The sequence below is a fragment of the Chionomys nivalis genome, chromosome 4 (genome assembly GCF_950005125.1).
Source record: "Chionomys nivalis chromosome 4, mChiNiv1.1, whole genome shotgun sequence".
Lineage (NCBI taxonomy): Eukaryota > Metazoa > Chordata > Mammalia > Rodentia > Cricetidae > Chionomys > Chionomys nivalis.
The window spans coordinates 58489479-58506867 of NC_080089.1; the positions used below are offsets into that span (position 1 = coordinate 58489479).

The 17389-nt window shown below is 38.3% G+C and overlaps 1 protein-coding gene across 1 annotated transcript in view; it reads right to left on the reverse strand.

Moving 5' to 3' along the window:
- Positions 1-5997: 5997 nt before the first annotated feature.
- Arih1 (ariadne RBR E3 ubiquitin protein ligase 1) overlaps positions 5998-17389 on the reverse strand; it is a 105690-nt gene continuing 94298 nt past the window's right edge. Inside the window, exons 12-14 of the mRNA XM_057767303.1 lie at positions 12540-12800; positions 10710-10822; positions 5998-9318 (exon numbers count right to left, since the gene is read on the reverse strand). Coding sequence (XP_057623286.1) covers positions 9234-9318; positions 10710-10822; positions 12540-12800 — 459 coding nt within the window. The 3' untranslated portion in view covers positions 5998-9233. The remainder of the gene's footprint in view (positions 9319-10709; positions 10823-12539; positions 12801-17389) is intronic.

A 17389-nucleotide genomic window follows, 5' to 3' on the forward strand; every position in this document is an offset into this window, starting at 1 on the left:
CTACCTCAAAACACAAGCAGAAAAAAAGTAAACAAAAACATAAATGGCAAAATATGTACCATGTTCATAGACAGAGTTGAACTCATCCCTAATAAAATATTCTTCCTAAACTGACCTGATTTTAATGCAACCTATCAAGATTTTCAACCTGAGTTTCAACCTAAATGCCAACCGAGAGCTAATGGGAGATAGAAACCCTTTAAATAAGCTGCTGGAATTGAATGTCCATGTTGAAATAAAATGTGGTTCTCTTAACAGAAATCAACCTCGAGCTTTGGATCACCTAAATGTAAAGCACCATAAAAGTTTAAACAATTAACTTGAGATGGATCATCGTTAAATTTCCAGCAGAAAACATGCTGGATTATGAGTTCAATTATGACATTGAACTCATAAAATCATAAATCACAAAATGTATAAAAGTCAAAATATAAAATTACAAGCTGGACACCGTAGCACAGAGGCTTCAGTCTCAGAAACAGCAGGGGCTGAATTAGGAAGATCATTTGAGCCCAGGGATTTGAAGCCAGCTGGGCAAAATAACAAGACCCTGTGTCAAAATAAATAAAATGAAATAAAAAGTAGGTCTACCATGCACAAGGGCAGGTTTAATGCCCAATAATGTAAAATAATAATTGTCACAACTTCCATCCCAGGTCCTAGGTATTTCATACAGGCTAGGCAAGCACTCAACACAGCTACATCCCAACCTTGAAAATGGACTGCATATCACCAAGGGAAAATAACAGAAATTAAAATTACAAGCCGGGCGGTGGTGGTGCACGCCTTTAATCCCAGCACTCGGGAGGCAGAGACAGGCGGATCTCTGTGAGTTCGAGGCCAGCCTGGTCTACAAGAGCTAGTTCCAGGACAGGAACCAAAAGCTACAGAGAAACCCTGTCTCGAAAAATCCAAAAAAAAAAAAATAAATAAATAAAAAAATAAAAAATAATAATAATAAAATAAAATTACAGAAATTTCCTACCTGCTAAGATGGCTAGTATAAAAAGTAAACAGTGATAGAGCTAGATGTGGTGTTGCATGCTTATAATCCTAGTGCTCAGGAGGCTGAGGTAGGAGCATCTTAAATTCAAGTCCAGCCTGAGCTACACAAACTCCTGTCTCAAAAACAAACCACTGACAACAGGAAATGTTTAGATATGGAGAAACTAGAGATTGCATACAGCACTCATAGGCATACAAAATGATGTACCTTTTGTATAGGACAGTTTATTACCTTATATATAAAGTAACCATGTGACCCAGCAATGTTTTACTACTATTTAACCAGGAAAAAAGAAAGCATGTATCTAAAAACATCATAGTACGGGTTACAGAAATGGTTCATTGGTTAAGGGCACTGGCTGCTCTTGCAAGAGGACCCATTATCCACATGGAGCCTTACAGCCATCTATAACTCTAGTTCTAGGGGATACAGAGCCTTCCAAAGATAGAGTCCTATATTCAGGCAAAACACCCATACATGATGACTTTAAAAAATTAAAAACTCATGTTGCCCCAATAGGAAACAAGTTATTAGTAGGAAATTTGAGAAACTGGTATTATGTATAATATGTACTACACAGAATGATCTAACACATTAATTTTTTTTTTTTTTTTTTTTTTGGTTTTTTCGAGACAGGGTTTCTCTGTGGCTTTGGAGCCTGTCCTGGAACTAGCTCTGTAGACCAGGCTGGTCTCGAACTCACAGAGATCCGCCTGCCTCTGCCTCCCAAGTGCTGGGATTAAAGGCGTGCGCCACCATCGCCCGGCCTAACACATTAATTTAAAGAATCTTTAAGGCATTATAAATTAGCCACCCAAGTACATATGACCCATTTATATGAAGCTCAGGACTGATCTTGAGTGGCTAAAGCCAGCAAGAGAGCACTGGAAAGGGGCCTCAAATATGACTTTAAAGAGAGCTTAATAGTATTCTCCTGCATCATTTTTGATGACACGTGTACACAGTTCTTAAAATATCCAACTAAACGTTAAGATGTGTACAGTATAGCCAGTTAAACACATGATGGATATGGAAGGCCTATTTCAGGAGCATGTGTCTCCAGTTCTGTTTTCTTCAGTGTGATTTGTGGGCTCTCGTCTGTTTAGGGCAAGGCCCTAGATTATGACATTTATCTTAAAGACACACTCAGTGTCCTCTAAATAAACAGCATTTGCAATCTACAAAGCAGTTTCCTGGAACCAACCATCTGATCCCATGAGTTAGTATGCTAACATTTGGTCACTGTGAGGCACTGACATTACTCATTTGATTTTTACAACATGGAGTTCTTTAAACTACTTATTTTGTTGGGCTTATTGCAAGCTAGTCAAAATAACAAATTCTGGGAGGGAGAAGGCATAGAGAACAGTATTACCACCCTTCTTGAAGCATATTCTCTGGTGTTTACTGTCATGATCTTTAGTGTTCCAAATCACTCCCTAGGACAGGGAATAGTGGCACACACCTAAAATCCCAGTACCAAGAGGGTTGCAACTTAAGAGGCCAGCCTGGACCTATATGTAATTATGGCAAGATCCTGTAAGTAAAATATTGAGAGTACATCTTTTCCAAATCATGTAAAAATTTAGGCCATATTTTTCTATTAGAAAATTCTATTTGTCTTATACAGGTAGAAATGAACCACAAGCCAGGATATGTGATAGGAATTTATTAATAAGCAAGCATCATTCATACCAGGAATAGCAGCAATGAAGTTATAAATGATCTGAGAATGTACTTGACGACTTTGGAGCATCTCATTAGAATGTCTGCTGCCCAGGTAAGCCCACAAGGTCATCTGTAAGGGCAAGGCATTATTTTATATTATACCCCAAGGAATGGTACCAAGTGTAGCAGCAGCAAGCTACAGTGTTCATCTGTTGATAGGGTCCCTTAAAGTTTTAGGATACAAGTTTCTGAAATCTCTGTCTGAACCAACTCCTCCAGAGAGCTGGATCTCCACAGCATAAGACTCAAAAAGCTATTGATGTGACTTGTACAGCACTGTTTTAGTCTGTATACAGAAATCTTGACTTTTTGCCTTTTCTGGCAGACTGCAAGGAGCTTGCAAAGTTAATGAGCCACTTTCACACAGATGTAGTCAGTGAGGAACACTTTATAGGTGCTAGTTAAGGCACAAAGTAGTCCTCAGGAAATGTTACTTTATGCATATAGAGCCGATGTCATCATGTCAGGATTGGCAATCTTTGAAGGGTCTGAAAATATAAGGTCCTATTACTTCTTAACTCATTAAAATAGGGTGACTCCTAAATACGAGAAATTGCTGGATTTATCTGAAGTTTTCAACAAAAAATTTGCCACCGAGTTCCTAGAAAAACCTATTAGAAGTCTTTAAGGCCTAGCAGGTACTTTGCTAAGGCTATCTGGGTAGTGTCAAGTGGCCAGATGTGACTCCACTTGGTAACTGGCTGGGTTACAGGGCCACTCATTTGCATGAACAACCTTGGTTAACAGCTTCACACAAACTGACAGACCCCTTCAGTGGACTGTTGAACCTCCAGTGCCCAATGCTGTATTGAAGCAATTTAATTAATGGGAATGACTATCCATTTTCACTGAAATGGGAAAGATAACTGGTGATTTAGATAATGATTCACATAGGCTCATTATTTCAATACTTGGTCCCCAGTGGGTGGAACTGTTTGGGAAGGATTAGGAGACATGTGCCTTGGAGGAGGTATGTCACTCAGGGCAGGCTATTCCATTCCAAAAATCTCATGTCATCATTCCCAGTGTATTCCCTCTGCCTCCTACTTGAGGATCAAGATGTGAACCCTCAGCCATCAGGAGCTCTAACCATCTGAAACTTTAGGCCCAATTAAACACTTTGTCTTGTTTTATAAAAGGATTTATTTTACCCATTAATTTAAAAAAAAACCCAACATAAAAGAATGTATGTGGAATCAGACAAGCATGGAAACTATGAACTCCTGACAGTATTCTTAGACTCCAGCTCGAGTAGGAGTAATGTACCCTATTTACACAATTTAGTATACATTTGAGTTTGAGATCCCTGAATCCCTCATGGATGGATGCATTGTCAGAGATGCTAAGTACCAAAGTGAAGACTGTTTTATAATTTGGCAACTACACTGAAAACCACCCACAGCCCCAACTAAATTTTGTTCAAGAAAGCAGTGTTACTCCTCTCATTAAATGCTCGAGAAAGATTAGTAGGTCTCTCCTCTCTCTCTCTCTCTCTCTCTCTCTCTCTCTCTCTCTCTCTCTCAAGCACACACACACACACACACACGTACCGAGAAAATGCCAAAGTTTCTTTTATTCTTAGAATTGACTTTCAATTGAGGGCTTCTAGGCTATTAGGTGGGCTAGTTTAACTTGAAAAACAATGTACATTCTTTAAAATATATACTAATTTCCCCAAAGAAAAAGGGAAAAAGAAATCTTAACAGTCCACATTTTTCATTTTTGAAGGAGCCAAGATTTCCCATTTAAAAAAAAAAAAAATCCCAAGGTGATAGGTGTGGTAGTACACACCTGTAATCCCAGCACCCAGGAGGCAGGAGGAAAAGTTTTAAATTGGAGGTCAGCCTGGGCTATAGTGCTGAGACTCTGAGGTAATACAAAAACAGGAAAACAAACAACACCCCCGAAAAAGCAAACAAAAAAAACCCAAAATTCAAAACTACCAGACTCTACAGCTGCAGGGATAAATGCTGAGATCAAATGCTGAACTGGGTTTAGTGGTACCCGCCTGTCATTCTAGCACTTGAGAGACGGAAGTAGGATGATCAGCAGTTCAAGGCCATCCTTGGTTACCTAAGTTCTAGACTCAAAACTCACCTGGGCTATGTAAGGTTTTTAGTTTGTTTGAGATAGGGTTTCCCTAGCTGTCCTGGAACTCGCTCTGTAGACCAGGCTGACCGCAAACTCACAGAGATCTGCCCGCCTCTGCCTCCAGAGTGCTGGAATTAAAGGTGTGTGCCACCACTTCCTGGATAAGATCTTGTCTTTAAAAGAACCAAAAAGAAAGCATTAGCTGCTGCTCTCTGCATTTTCAATTATCACGTATAAAAGAAACCTTTTAGCAAGTCCCAGAAGGCTATCCATATTCAAGGTCAACTGCAAACATCCTATAGTTACACTACGCTATTCTCAGCTGTCATATGTGGTCTGGCTGCCACTAGGAACTATGACTTCAAATATGATATATATGGGGACAGGCTGCCAAATCTGCCGGTGGGGAAGGACTCTTTTCTAGTCACCACTGGTTTCTAAGAGGAAATCAGGACTACAATGGTGTATAAAACAGTAACCCTCTGAAAGGAGCACTGCCATGCATTACTAATGTCAAAGTATGGTTTAGAAGCACAGCATTAAAAGCCACTTCTTGTCCTGGACATTACATCATTCTGAGACCAGAATAAGAAAATGGTACAGACAGAGGTAGTTGAATGCTGCTCGGGTCCTACATAGAATTGTGAAACTTTAGGCAAATTCTTTAATCTTATTCTTATTTTCCATTTCTGTGAAAACAGCAATCTTTACTCCACTTGTTTTAGAGTAAGTGCTTTGAAGATGAAAGTGACAGACTGTTATACTATAGATAGGATAAGACTCAACTGTCCTGAGGTCTGGACTTAGTTATAGTATCTAACATTAACAATATCCAGAAGCATCTTCAGCTTTGAGTCTACTTTATAGGGATCATCAGCTTCTATAAGTAAGGTGAAGTACTTTTGAGGCTGAGAATAATGTTTTAAATATCATATCTAAATTCAGTGTTTGCAATTAGGAAGCCAGAAAGCTTTCAGAAGTACTTCTGAAAGTTTCATTAGCCAAATTAACCATTGGGGATGGTCTCATTCACAGTTCCCTACCTAGGACCTGAACCAATACTTGACAGTTTATATTAAACAGGAACAGTGAATAAGGCACATTATACAGGTGGCTGTTATTCCCACCTAAGTCATCTGTTTTCAACTATAAAAATAAACATAAGTAACTAATGGAATAACAAAATAAACGTTTATTTTATTAGAATTAGGAATGTTCTTTCCCTCTGGGCAACCTGAACAGTCCAGTTACAATGAAAATCTAAGAACAGTTATTTCCACAGCACAAGGTGCTCTATGCACAAAATTACAGGGTTAGGAGCATTTAATCAATTTATCGATCTGATTGTCTCACCAACCCACCCCCCATCCCATCCCCCAAGTGCTCTATATTGGGATACGTGGCTAAAATAATGTTACATTAAATCCTTTAACTCTCTTGTTCTAAGTTTCAACTCCTAATCACAGGTGAACCACACATTACACTGCAGATTCAACCATATCAAACCAAGTCAGTCAGTCTTGGATCTACTGATATGTATGTATACACGTGTGTCTTTAATATATTTATTTAAACACACATAAAACATATACAATCTGGGTTGCAGCAAATTACAAAGAATTTAGAGTCTGGTGATGTTATATGCTACTCCATTTACCACAATTTTGTCTCCTGAGCTTTGGATCAAAATTTTATTAGAAATCATTGAAAAGTTCACCTGTTGCTCAATGAATTGTTCAAATGAAGCATGCACCTACAATGTAACTGACCTCAAAAACACAAGGAAACCCTGGTGCTTACTGTAAGTAGAGCCCTCTGAGAGACTTAGGTAGGTCAAATAGGGAAGCTGTCTAACAATATGGCTTGCCTATCCCAGGTGGGGGCACTGAAGCTACTAAAAAAGCAGTTAAATTCTGGGAACTCTTAGATATGGAGACAGTTGTTAAAAGCTTGGATGTAGCAGAAAGGCCAATTCACCTTGATCCACACAAATTATGAGTGCAATACTCTCAGGTCCCATGTGAGCACTGGGACTAGAAAGTGTCACCAACTGCACTATCCCTCTATGGGCGGGGACTGAGACTATAAGGTGCACACACTCTTTTGGATACTTGTTTCAGGGCAGGGCGTAAAGAGGACTTATGACACTCAGACCTAGATACTGCGAAGTTAACTGTTTTAAAACACTACATACACAAAGCAGTTTAAGGGACCACATATATCTATGTGACAATTCTGGTTGCTTTTCAAAGTCACCAGGAAAAGGAACTTACTTTGAGCTTTCTTTGAAATCTCGTTGGTTTTGATAAATGTATATTTTTTAAAGATTGATGCAATTATTTAAAATAAAGTCAGATGGATAATGGGGAAAAAGAGAGGGTAAAGAGAAAATTGAAAAGCAGACATGAGTTCAGATTTGCACCTGAGGTGACAAGGAAAGGGAAGAAAAAAGATGTAAAGTTGATCCTAAAGCAACAAGTAGTTTAAGAAAGCAGCATAATATACTCAGCAAACATTCACTGATTTTTGATGGGAAAAGAACAGTTGCAAGTACATCTCATGTAACAACCTTTCTAAAAGGAAAAGTAGGGTGATTCAGCAAAGCCTAACTTAGGCAAAAAGCCAGAGGAAAGTGAACCTACTTCCCAATGGAGTAATAAGATGTACAATGCAAGAACAGACACAGCTGCCTCACAAATGGTAAACACTCCCTAGGCACAAGACAGTTAAAGGAAGACAAAGAGGTCCTCAGCCAAAACTGGCATTTAATAGTTATACCTCTTGATCTAGTTGCCTAGTTCACTCTGCACTCAAATATAAAACTGACAGTCTTAGGGATGCTGACCTGTTGAAAAATACCACAGGCAGAATGGCCTAAACAGGTATATAGTTAATAAAACCACCACCATCCTTTACTTTTAACATAGCTTTTAGTAGAAATTTCATAAAAATGGACATCACAGCTAAAATGCATTATTAATTCTCCTATATGCTGACAATAGAAAAGAAGCAAACTCAGTGATTCCTACTCAAATACACTGGATGGGAGTATCAATGTTCCAGTGGTGTTTGCCTTCAAACTGAACCCACCGTAACACACACAAGCAATTTCAATATCCACCATTTAAAATTCACAATCTCAAACTAAGTGAATGGCTATTTATTTATACTTAAAGTGAAAACAATGTATTCAACACCCTAACATAAAGAAGGGATGAGAAACGAGCCATAACTAAAAATTTAAAAGGCTCAAAGCAGCAATTCAGGAAAAATAAAACAGGAAAAGAAATTCTGAAATGCTTCCTCCAGATGTGATGGGGAGCCTAGGAAGCCTACAGCCCTGTGCATTACATGGGCACATGGGCTAGGATAGAGGCATCAGGGCCACACAGGAAGAGTAAGTTGGGACAGGATCATTCATGAGGTGAAGCAACAAAACCACTTGTAGTCTTTATCAGGCCACGGCATTTGCTCAGGACTTGATTTCCTTGTTCTACATCTAGAAGCTGGGAATTCAAGGCATGAGGCCCATGGCCAGCAAAAGGCAGAACCAAACCAGACAGGGCAAACTGACCTCAGGAAAGGGAAACTGAAGCACTCTAGTTAGGTCTTGCAGAGGTGCTTAACAAACATACCCTTATCCCAACCCCAACCCTAGAAAGATAAAGCCAACTGAAAGAAAATGCACAGCAAATAGACATAATCTTGAAGCTTTTTAAAGAATAAATATTTTTGTAATTAAACATTATGCAAACACGTGCCACGCTTGCTTTATCCATGCATATGCGCTATATACAATTTTGAAAAATACTGTGTTGTCCTCTTGTTTTAAAAGTCATATACAAAGTTTTTGTGTTTTTTGCTTAATCCTCTTGCTGCCTACCCCGTTCCCCCTCCCAAGAATTTCCTTTACAAGTAGCTAATAATCATTATTCACTCATGACCTTAGGGTATGAGAGAAAGTGAGTCCAACTGTGTGTGGTATATGTGCAGGGGAGGAAGGGGAAGAGGTCCTTTACCAAAGTACAACAAAATGGCTGATTTGGACATGAAAAGCAGTGTCAAGGAGCTATCTGAAATTTTAACTGTAGTACACTAAGGAAAAAGAAAAAGGAAGTCAGCTTTGAGAATGAAGCTACGTTACAAGTTAAAGTTGGAGGGCTTTTTGTGTGTCTGTCACACTTTGTTGGCGGCCTAGAATACTGTTGTACAATGGTTTATCTACCTTTTTTATTACAATATAATTTACTTAAACTTTCCATTAACAAAACAGAATTCTGGTACTACAGACCAGCGGTGTCAGAATAGGCTTAGTGCCTCCTTGTTTGTGTTTGTGTTTGTTTTGTTTTAATTGCATGAGCACTCTAGATGGTAAAGTTTTCAGAGTTCATTTTATGCAGGGCCATTCTCAGTCCTCAATGTACTCCCAAAGATCTTTTTCATAGCCTTCATGCACATGCTGTAACAAAACCCTTCGTCGACTCTCACAGTATCTGTAATCAAAGAGAAAACAAAACAAAACAAAACAACTTGTCATCCAGCCTCTGATAATGAAAAAAAAAAAAAGAGGCACTTTACCCACTTTTAAAAAGTACTACTCCTATAGTTGGCCCAGACTTTGAAATAAGCACCTGCTAACACTATGATTTATCTGTACAGACACACCAAACTACTTCTAACTGTTCTAAGGACTGTTTTTTGGTTTCTTTCACTGGTGGAAATCACACCCAGGACCCTGTGCTAAAAACACTCTACCACTGATCTATTCTTCCAGCCCAAGATTATTTGTTTCAAACTCAGATTTCCAGCTCAGGAAATTATTTTAGAGCCCTCATGTTTTAGAAGATGTGACTGAGCCTAGAAACAATGATTAAAACCCATAGCTGTACAAATTATAAAGAATTTCAGCTGGACTGTGGTAGCTACAACTCTACTGAGTTCAAGGCCAGCCTGGTCTACAAAAGAAGTTCCAGGACAGTCAGAGGTTTTATACAGAAAATCCCTTTCTCAAAAACTAAGTCCCCCCACCAAAAGCTTAATTTCATGGGCCATCTATAAATTCCTGATTAACTCTAAAAACACAATGTAAAAATTACAGTTATGGAAGTGAAGATATTGAGATTAAATCTCCAGGCCTTCCAAATTTCCGGTTCCCTTAGTACTATTAAAAAGATATCAGGGGATGAGATGGCTCAGTGGTAAAGAGCACTTCTTGCTTTTCTAGAGGATCTACATTTAGTTCCCAGAACCCACATATGGTGGCTCACAACTGCCTTTAACTCTAGCACGAGGTAATATGACACCCTCTTCTGGCCTCTTTGGATATCCAAACACATGCACCCCCATATATATATATATATATATATATATATATATATATATATATATATATATATATATATATATATATATATATTTAAAAAAACTCATTTTTAAAAAGAAATACAAGCATATGAAAAAAACACACTGAAAGAAAGCTTTATGTTGAGGAATTATCCAATCCTGAACTATTTACCCCTGAGCTAAATTTCTCCTAAAGATAAAAGCTAACAAAAACTCTAAAAAGAATGCATAATTCACTTGTAAAGAAGCATGACCCACAAAGAGTCCCTGGATAAAACCAACACCCTATGACCACCCCCTCATTGCTAATGGCTACTTATTCCTTTTAAAGTCTTTCTTCTCTATGGTGTAGGGATTTCAACTGAAAAAGAATCAGCCATTAGAATACATGGCTAGGTTTCTCTTCTATTCTTGATCAGTCTACTCCCTGAAACTTTTTGCCCAATCGACAGAAGGAATCTGGGACACACAGAAGCACAGTCAAATGTACAAAATCTCACCACTGGCAGAATATTTTACTCACCAGCTATAAAAATCTCACCTGTACTTATCTTGGACTTTCTGCTTTATATCCTGCAGAGAATCTTGGGAAATATCTCGTTCGAGGTAGCCCGAAAGCACCTCTGTGGCATTTTCTAGATCTGCTTGATTATTCTGAAAGAAAAAGAATATAAATTTTGGTTTCAAAATCAAGCTAAAATATAACCAAGTTTAGCTAGTTTGAGGACTATACACTTATTCTCAACACGGATAATCATGGGGCGGGCGGGGGAGGGGGGGTTCGAGATAGAGAATATTTGTAGCAGCCCTGTCTTTGGAACTAGCTTTGTAGAGAGCAGGCTGGCCTTGAACTCAGAGTTCCACCTGCCTGTCTCCCAAGTGCTGGGATTAAGGTGTGAAGCATCAACGCCCAGCACAGTCATTTTTTTAACTAGTAAAGCTCTTTGTGGCTTTCATCTGTAATAATTTTCTAGCCCAGAACAATTTTAAAAATGTTGGAAAAGAGATTCAACCATTAACCTCTAGAATAATAGTGAGGACAATGTGAGAAAATCTTTACAATGTTTTATATCTGAGAGCTGCTCTTTTTGAAAACTAAAAAATTAAAACTTAAAAAAAAAACCTTATTGTTGCCCATATTTGGTTGCATTGCAGCCATCTGCATAACTTTAAATATATACAGTCTTTTGTTATTGTTTTAAAAGACCATGTCTTTACCGTGAATGTAACCCTGGCTGGCACAGAATTCTCTATGTAAATCAAACTGGCCTCCAACCAAGAGAGATCTGCCTCCCTCTGCCTCTGGAGTTCCGAGATTAAAAGCATCTGTCATCATATCCAGGTGGATAAATCTATTTTACATCATAAGCAAGATCAGTATTCTATGCATCACTTTTTACTGTTGCTGCCTTTTATTTTTGAGACAGGGTCTCACTATGTAGTTTTGGGTGGACTAGAACTAGGCTTGCTTTCGACTCACAGAGATGTGCCTCCCTCTGCTTCTTGAATGCTGGGATTACATACAGGCATGGGCCATCAACCCCTGCTATTCTCTATTTTAGATGTGAGTGGAACACTTACCACCCTAGGATATTATGAGGCTTACGTGACACAATTCATATAAATTGCTTATTTAGAATCTGGTACATCTAAAGTTCTTTTGTTGGGTTTCTTGTGGTTTTTTGTTTTTCAAGACAAGGTTTCTCTGGGTAATAGTCCTGGCTATCCTGGAACTCACTTTGTAGACCAGGCTGCCCTCTAAAATTAATGAGACCCACCTGCTTCTACCTCCCAAGTGCTGGGAGTAAAGGTGTGCGCCACCAATGCCCGGCACATCAAAAGTTCTTAATAAGCCTTATAATTAGAAGTTAACATGGTAGTTAGTTTTAGTGTTGACATGATGGCTAAAAAGGGAGGCTTTTCTAATTTTTCAAATATAGAGACTGTAAAATTGATGCACAAGCTGGGTGTGCCTCCCAATGTTCGGGAAGCAGGGATATCTCTGAGTTTGAGAGCAGTCTATACTACAGCACTAAGCCCTCCTCTCAAAGAAATAAGACAAGACAAAACAAATAAAAACTCCAGAAAACAACAACAACAACAAAAACCAGGAAAACCACCAGGGGGAGAAGAATGAGATAAGAGGGGAAATAATCTGTGGCAAGTCTACAGCGCTAATCCATGATAAATGTACATTCAAATTGAGGGCTGACTACAGCGCTAGCACAGTTTACTAGCTGGCTAAACCACTTAAATCTGATGCAGTTTTTAAGATAACAAAAAGGTTTCTCATATTTTTTACCTACATTTTTTTTAAATAGAAAGGGTTTATGAAAAATTGGCCTTTCCCCCGTCCAGGAATTAATCCTACCTCAAAGATAATGGACTGGTTATTCTTTTTGAGGTAGAAAGCGAAGACATAAGTGTACATAAGTGTGGCACGACACTGGCAGAGGACATCGACTGCTTTCTTCAGGAACTGCACCTCGATCCAGGACATGTTGTGCTGCTGCATCTCCTCCATCTTCTGCTTCACCTGAGCATACAGCTTATGCTCAAAGCGTAGACTCTGCATGTGGTTCATATAGCGATTACAGTAGAACAGGTACCTCTGCAGGGCTGCCCTAGATCGCTGACCCAGTAAGAAAAATAAAGGTCTTGTAATTATGACATATATATCATGTATCATGTACAAAAGCTGGTGTATAATTAAGCAACAATGTGATAGCACCTCACACATTAAAACAGCTTGTCACTCAAAAGGGCAAAGATACCAAGAGCTGGCAAGTATGTGGAGTGAAGGGAATTGTATGAATGTAAGTTAGTAGAATCACTATGGAAAATACACAGAAGGCCCTTAAAAAACTGAAGCAGAATCATAAAATTCAGTTTTACCACATTTGGATATATAACAACAGCAGCAACAACAACAAATCCTGAAATAATTATTTTGAGTATGCCTGCATTTCTCCATTTATTGTTTGTAATAATCAAGCCATGGAATCAGTTCATTTATTATAAATGAATGGATAAAGAAATGGGGGCATACATAGTAAATAGAATACTGCTCGGGTGGTCATGTGCAACAACATGGCTAGCCACGGAAGACAATGTACTAAGCCTATATAGAAATACATATACTACACAATATTGACTCATAAGAAGAATCTAAAACCTGAACTCAGAGGAGAGTAAAATAATGATACTGGAGGGAACAGGATGGGAAATGGGGGACCTGCCTGTCAATAATACAAGTTGTATTCAAAAATAAGAGTTAATGTCAAATATCTATCCATAAAAAACAATAGGTAACCAAGGTGACAAAATAATTACCTATAGTTAAACATCCATCAACCTTATACACATAGTAAACATCATAGCATGAGTATTATTATTTTTGACTACAATTGCTAATTGAAATTTCATGTATTTGCTAATAAAACAGTAATCTAGAATTGTTAATTTAAAATTAAGAATAAAGCTATCTACAGTTCCTTTGATACTACTGCTCTGAATGCCTTACTATATATAGTTTTTATACAGCAGCCAGGAGCCACAGATTTGTCTATTTTAACTCAACATTAAAATGTCTGTTCTACAATTAGTGGAAAACAAATTAAACAATGTTGATGAAGAGTATTTTTAGCAATACAAAAAAGTTCTCTTGGATAGTACTCTACAGAGGAAGCAATGAGCTAGAAAACAAGAAGCAGCTGTGTGTTGCTGGTGGCTGGTGTGTTGTATGCAAGCTAAACAAATTTACTGACAACCCAGTCTTTGAAAAACCCTGTCTCAAACCCCCAACCAACAGAAAAAAAATTCAAAGCTCTTTTTGCTGAGTCTGAATTTGCTTAAATTTATAGACTTACTAAGAAGGCAAATTGGTCTACACAGAGAGTGCCGGGGCAGAGCTATACAGTAAGGACCCCCCCTCTTTTTAATCTATCTTTTCTCATTTTTAGGAGACCCTGTCTTTAAAAAAGTAGTAGCAGTAGCAGTAGAGAGACAAAAAAGGTCAATAAATGACGCCAAGGAATCATTTATTAACAAGCAGTAAAATCTTTAGGGCTGGAAAAGCAGCAGGAGAAAATGACCTAGTTTTTTCAATAAACAAATGGCAATTTTTTAAAAGGAAGCAAGAGAAGGATAATGTAAAGAGGAAATAAAGTTAATCAAATTTATAGACAAGATTTCAATTAACTATAAAGTTAATCTGAGCAAGCAAGATGGCTAGTGTACCTGTGCACATGTCTGACATCCTGGATTTAATCCTCAGATCATGAGGTGGCAGGAAGAAAAGAACATCCTGACAACTGTCCTCTGTGAGCACGCAAGTATATGTACATGTACACACACATACAAAATACATTTAAAATTTTAATAATTCACAATATAAGATCCTGCCTAAAAAGATGAAAACAGGAAGAAATTTGACAGAATTGGAAGCATCTGAACAATAGTTGACTCAAATAAGCTATATTTCTAAAGAGGATGTTGTGCATGGAGGTACACCTGTAATACCAGCTGCACTCAGCAGACAGAAACATGGAATTGCCAAAATTGAGAAAAGCATGGTTAGCATAAATTAAGACCAGCCATGGCTATAGAGCGAATCTCTGTCTGTGCCTCCACTACCCCATCCCTCAACCAACCAAATATATACAAACTTACAATAACAATCTAACAGTGAGGGCTAGAGCACTACAGATACAGTCTGGGGTAAAGCCTAAAGCCCACGCTTGTTTGACATCAGTTACTGGGTTTAATTTCAAACACACTCCCAATACACCTACATACAATAATGGCATTCAGTAAAGTCTATTATTTGATAATATACAAAGTAGTATTAATGACATAATTTTGTACTTCAAATATATTATGCATTATTATTGTCTTACAAAAATAACTGACGTAAAGTCTCTTTCATTATTCTGAACGTCTCTAGATGTGTTGGACGATTTTAAATCATATACTTAGTATCACTAGTGCCTGATATATAGAAAACAATTAGTTAAATTTAAGTGTGATTTTACCAAACATATAATTATATTTTTCTCTCCATGCTTTAAAGTCTAGAAATAACAGACACTCGGGTACCTTCTATGATACGCCAAGTGAAGCTCTTCACCCAATACTCTTTTGAGATTTATTTGGGAAGGAGGAGTTCAGGAGAGTGGATACCTCTGCCAGTGTAGTAAATAACAGCCAACAGCTGAACAGGCAGAGGGGGGTTATACAAGGTTTCTTAGGGGCGGAGTTTTCCCAGGAAGAAGTTATGCTCAGAGATTGGCTAATTTAGTTGGTCAGGGGCAGAGATGGCTCTGCTTTCAGAGCCAAACTGTTTCTTTCACTGGTCCTTTTTTTTTTTTTTTTTTTCCTACTGGCTCTGTTTTTAAGGACAGGTTTCAGAGTCAGGGTATGTTTCTTTGGTTCTGGGATAAAGTGCTTCTTTTACTGGCTCAGGTTTCAGATCCTGGGTCTGTTTCCTTCACTAGCTCTGGGTTCAAAGTCAGAGTGCTCAGGGATTGGTTGGTTTTCCTTGGCTGGGGTTTTTACCCTATACCAAGTATATAGAAATATAAATATTGCGCAGCACTCAGTAGGCAAAGGCAGGCAGATTTCCTTGAGTTTGAGGCCAGCCTGGTCTACAGATCAAGTTCCAGGACAGGCTCCAAAGCTCCAACCATGTCTCTAGAGGAAAAAATATATATTTAGAGAAGAATCTACAGTTGATCTTCTTCTTAAATATATAAACTCTGAACCTCAGGACTACTCAATCACATGCTCCAATATCATACACAACACTGAAGCAGCAAGAAAAAAGTCAAATAAAAGTTTACCCCCCCTCCCCGAGGGTCAGGAAACAGGTTAGGCTGGCCTTGAAATTAAGATGTTTCTCTTTCTACTTCCTACCTCATGAGAGCTATATTTGCATCGTGTATCAACCATGCCTGGCAAAGCCGTATTATTTCAAGAGTCAGGTAGGGGCTGGAGAGATGGCTCAGAGGGTAAGAGCACTGGTTGCTCTTCCAGAGGTCCCGAGTTCGATTCCCAGCAACCACATGGTGGCTTACAACCATCTGTGATGAGATCTGGTGCCTTCCTTGCCAGCAGTACATTGTATGCTTAATAAATAAATCTTAAATAAAAAATAAATAAATAAATAAAAATAAAAATAAAAAGAGTCAGGTAGGTGCTGAACCAACACTTATGAGATAAAAATTATGCCTATGTGCAAATAAACTATGTAGGAACTAACCTGTCTGTCATGTTTACTTTCCAGTAAGTACTACTATTTGCAAATTTGTCAAATTCACAAAATCTAACAGAAAACCCAATTTATCACATTACCACATACGATGGGAGAGGACTTGATTTCATATACTTTATGATTCTGAAAACTATTTCTCATTAAAACTCATGAAGCTGGGTGTAGTAGTACATGCCTTTAATCCTAGCACTCAGGAAGAGGAAGCAAGTGGATCTCTGAGTTCCAGGCCAGCCTGATCTATACAGTGACCAGGCCAGACAGGACTATATATATATATAATGAGACCCTATCTCAAGGGGGGGGGAACCCTACAAATAAAACCCTCAGAAATCAAAGAAGAAAAATTTTAATGCAAATAAGAAAAGCTTGATAATAAATGCCAAGATCCAGAATAAAAAATCAATTCACAATTTGAAAAAAGGTTCCCAAAATAACCAAAACTAGAAAACTGGCAGGCCAGTCAAATATAGCTACCAACTGTTTTTTCTAAGTAAAGCTATTTGGAACACAATCACATTCATCTGTTAAAGCCTATGGCTTCCTTCGCAGTAAGGAGAGAGATAGACTTGAGTAATCATCGTGGAGATTACAGCCAGCAGGTATTGATTCAAACCTCAGTGCTGGGAATCGAAGCCTTGCCCATGCTGGGCAAACTGTACCACTGAGATTCAACCCCTCCCACCTCCTTTTCTTTCCTTTTACATCACCCCCCATTTTGAGTGTGTATGTGCGTGCACGTGCACACGTGCATATATATGTCAGCAGGAAGTCAGAGTTAACTTTCAGGAATCAATTCTCTCTTTCCACACTGTGGATTCAGGGAATCAAATGCAAGTTTACCAGATTTGTACAGCAAACATTTTTACTCACTGAGCTATCTCAATGGCTCCCTCTTCCCTAACCCCTTCATACGTGCGTACAAAATTTGTACATATCTAGAGTCAAAGTTC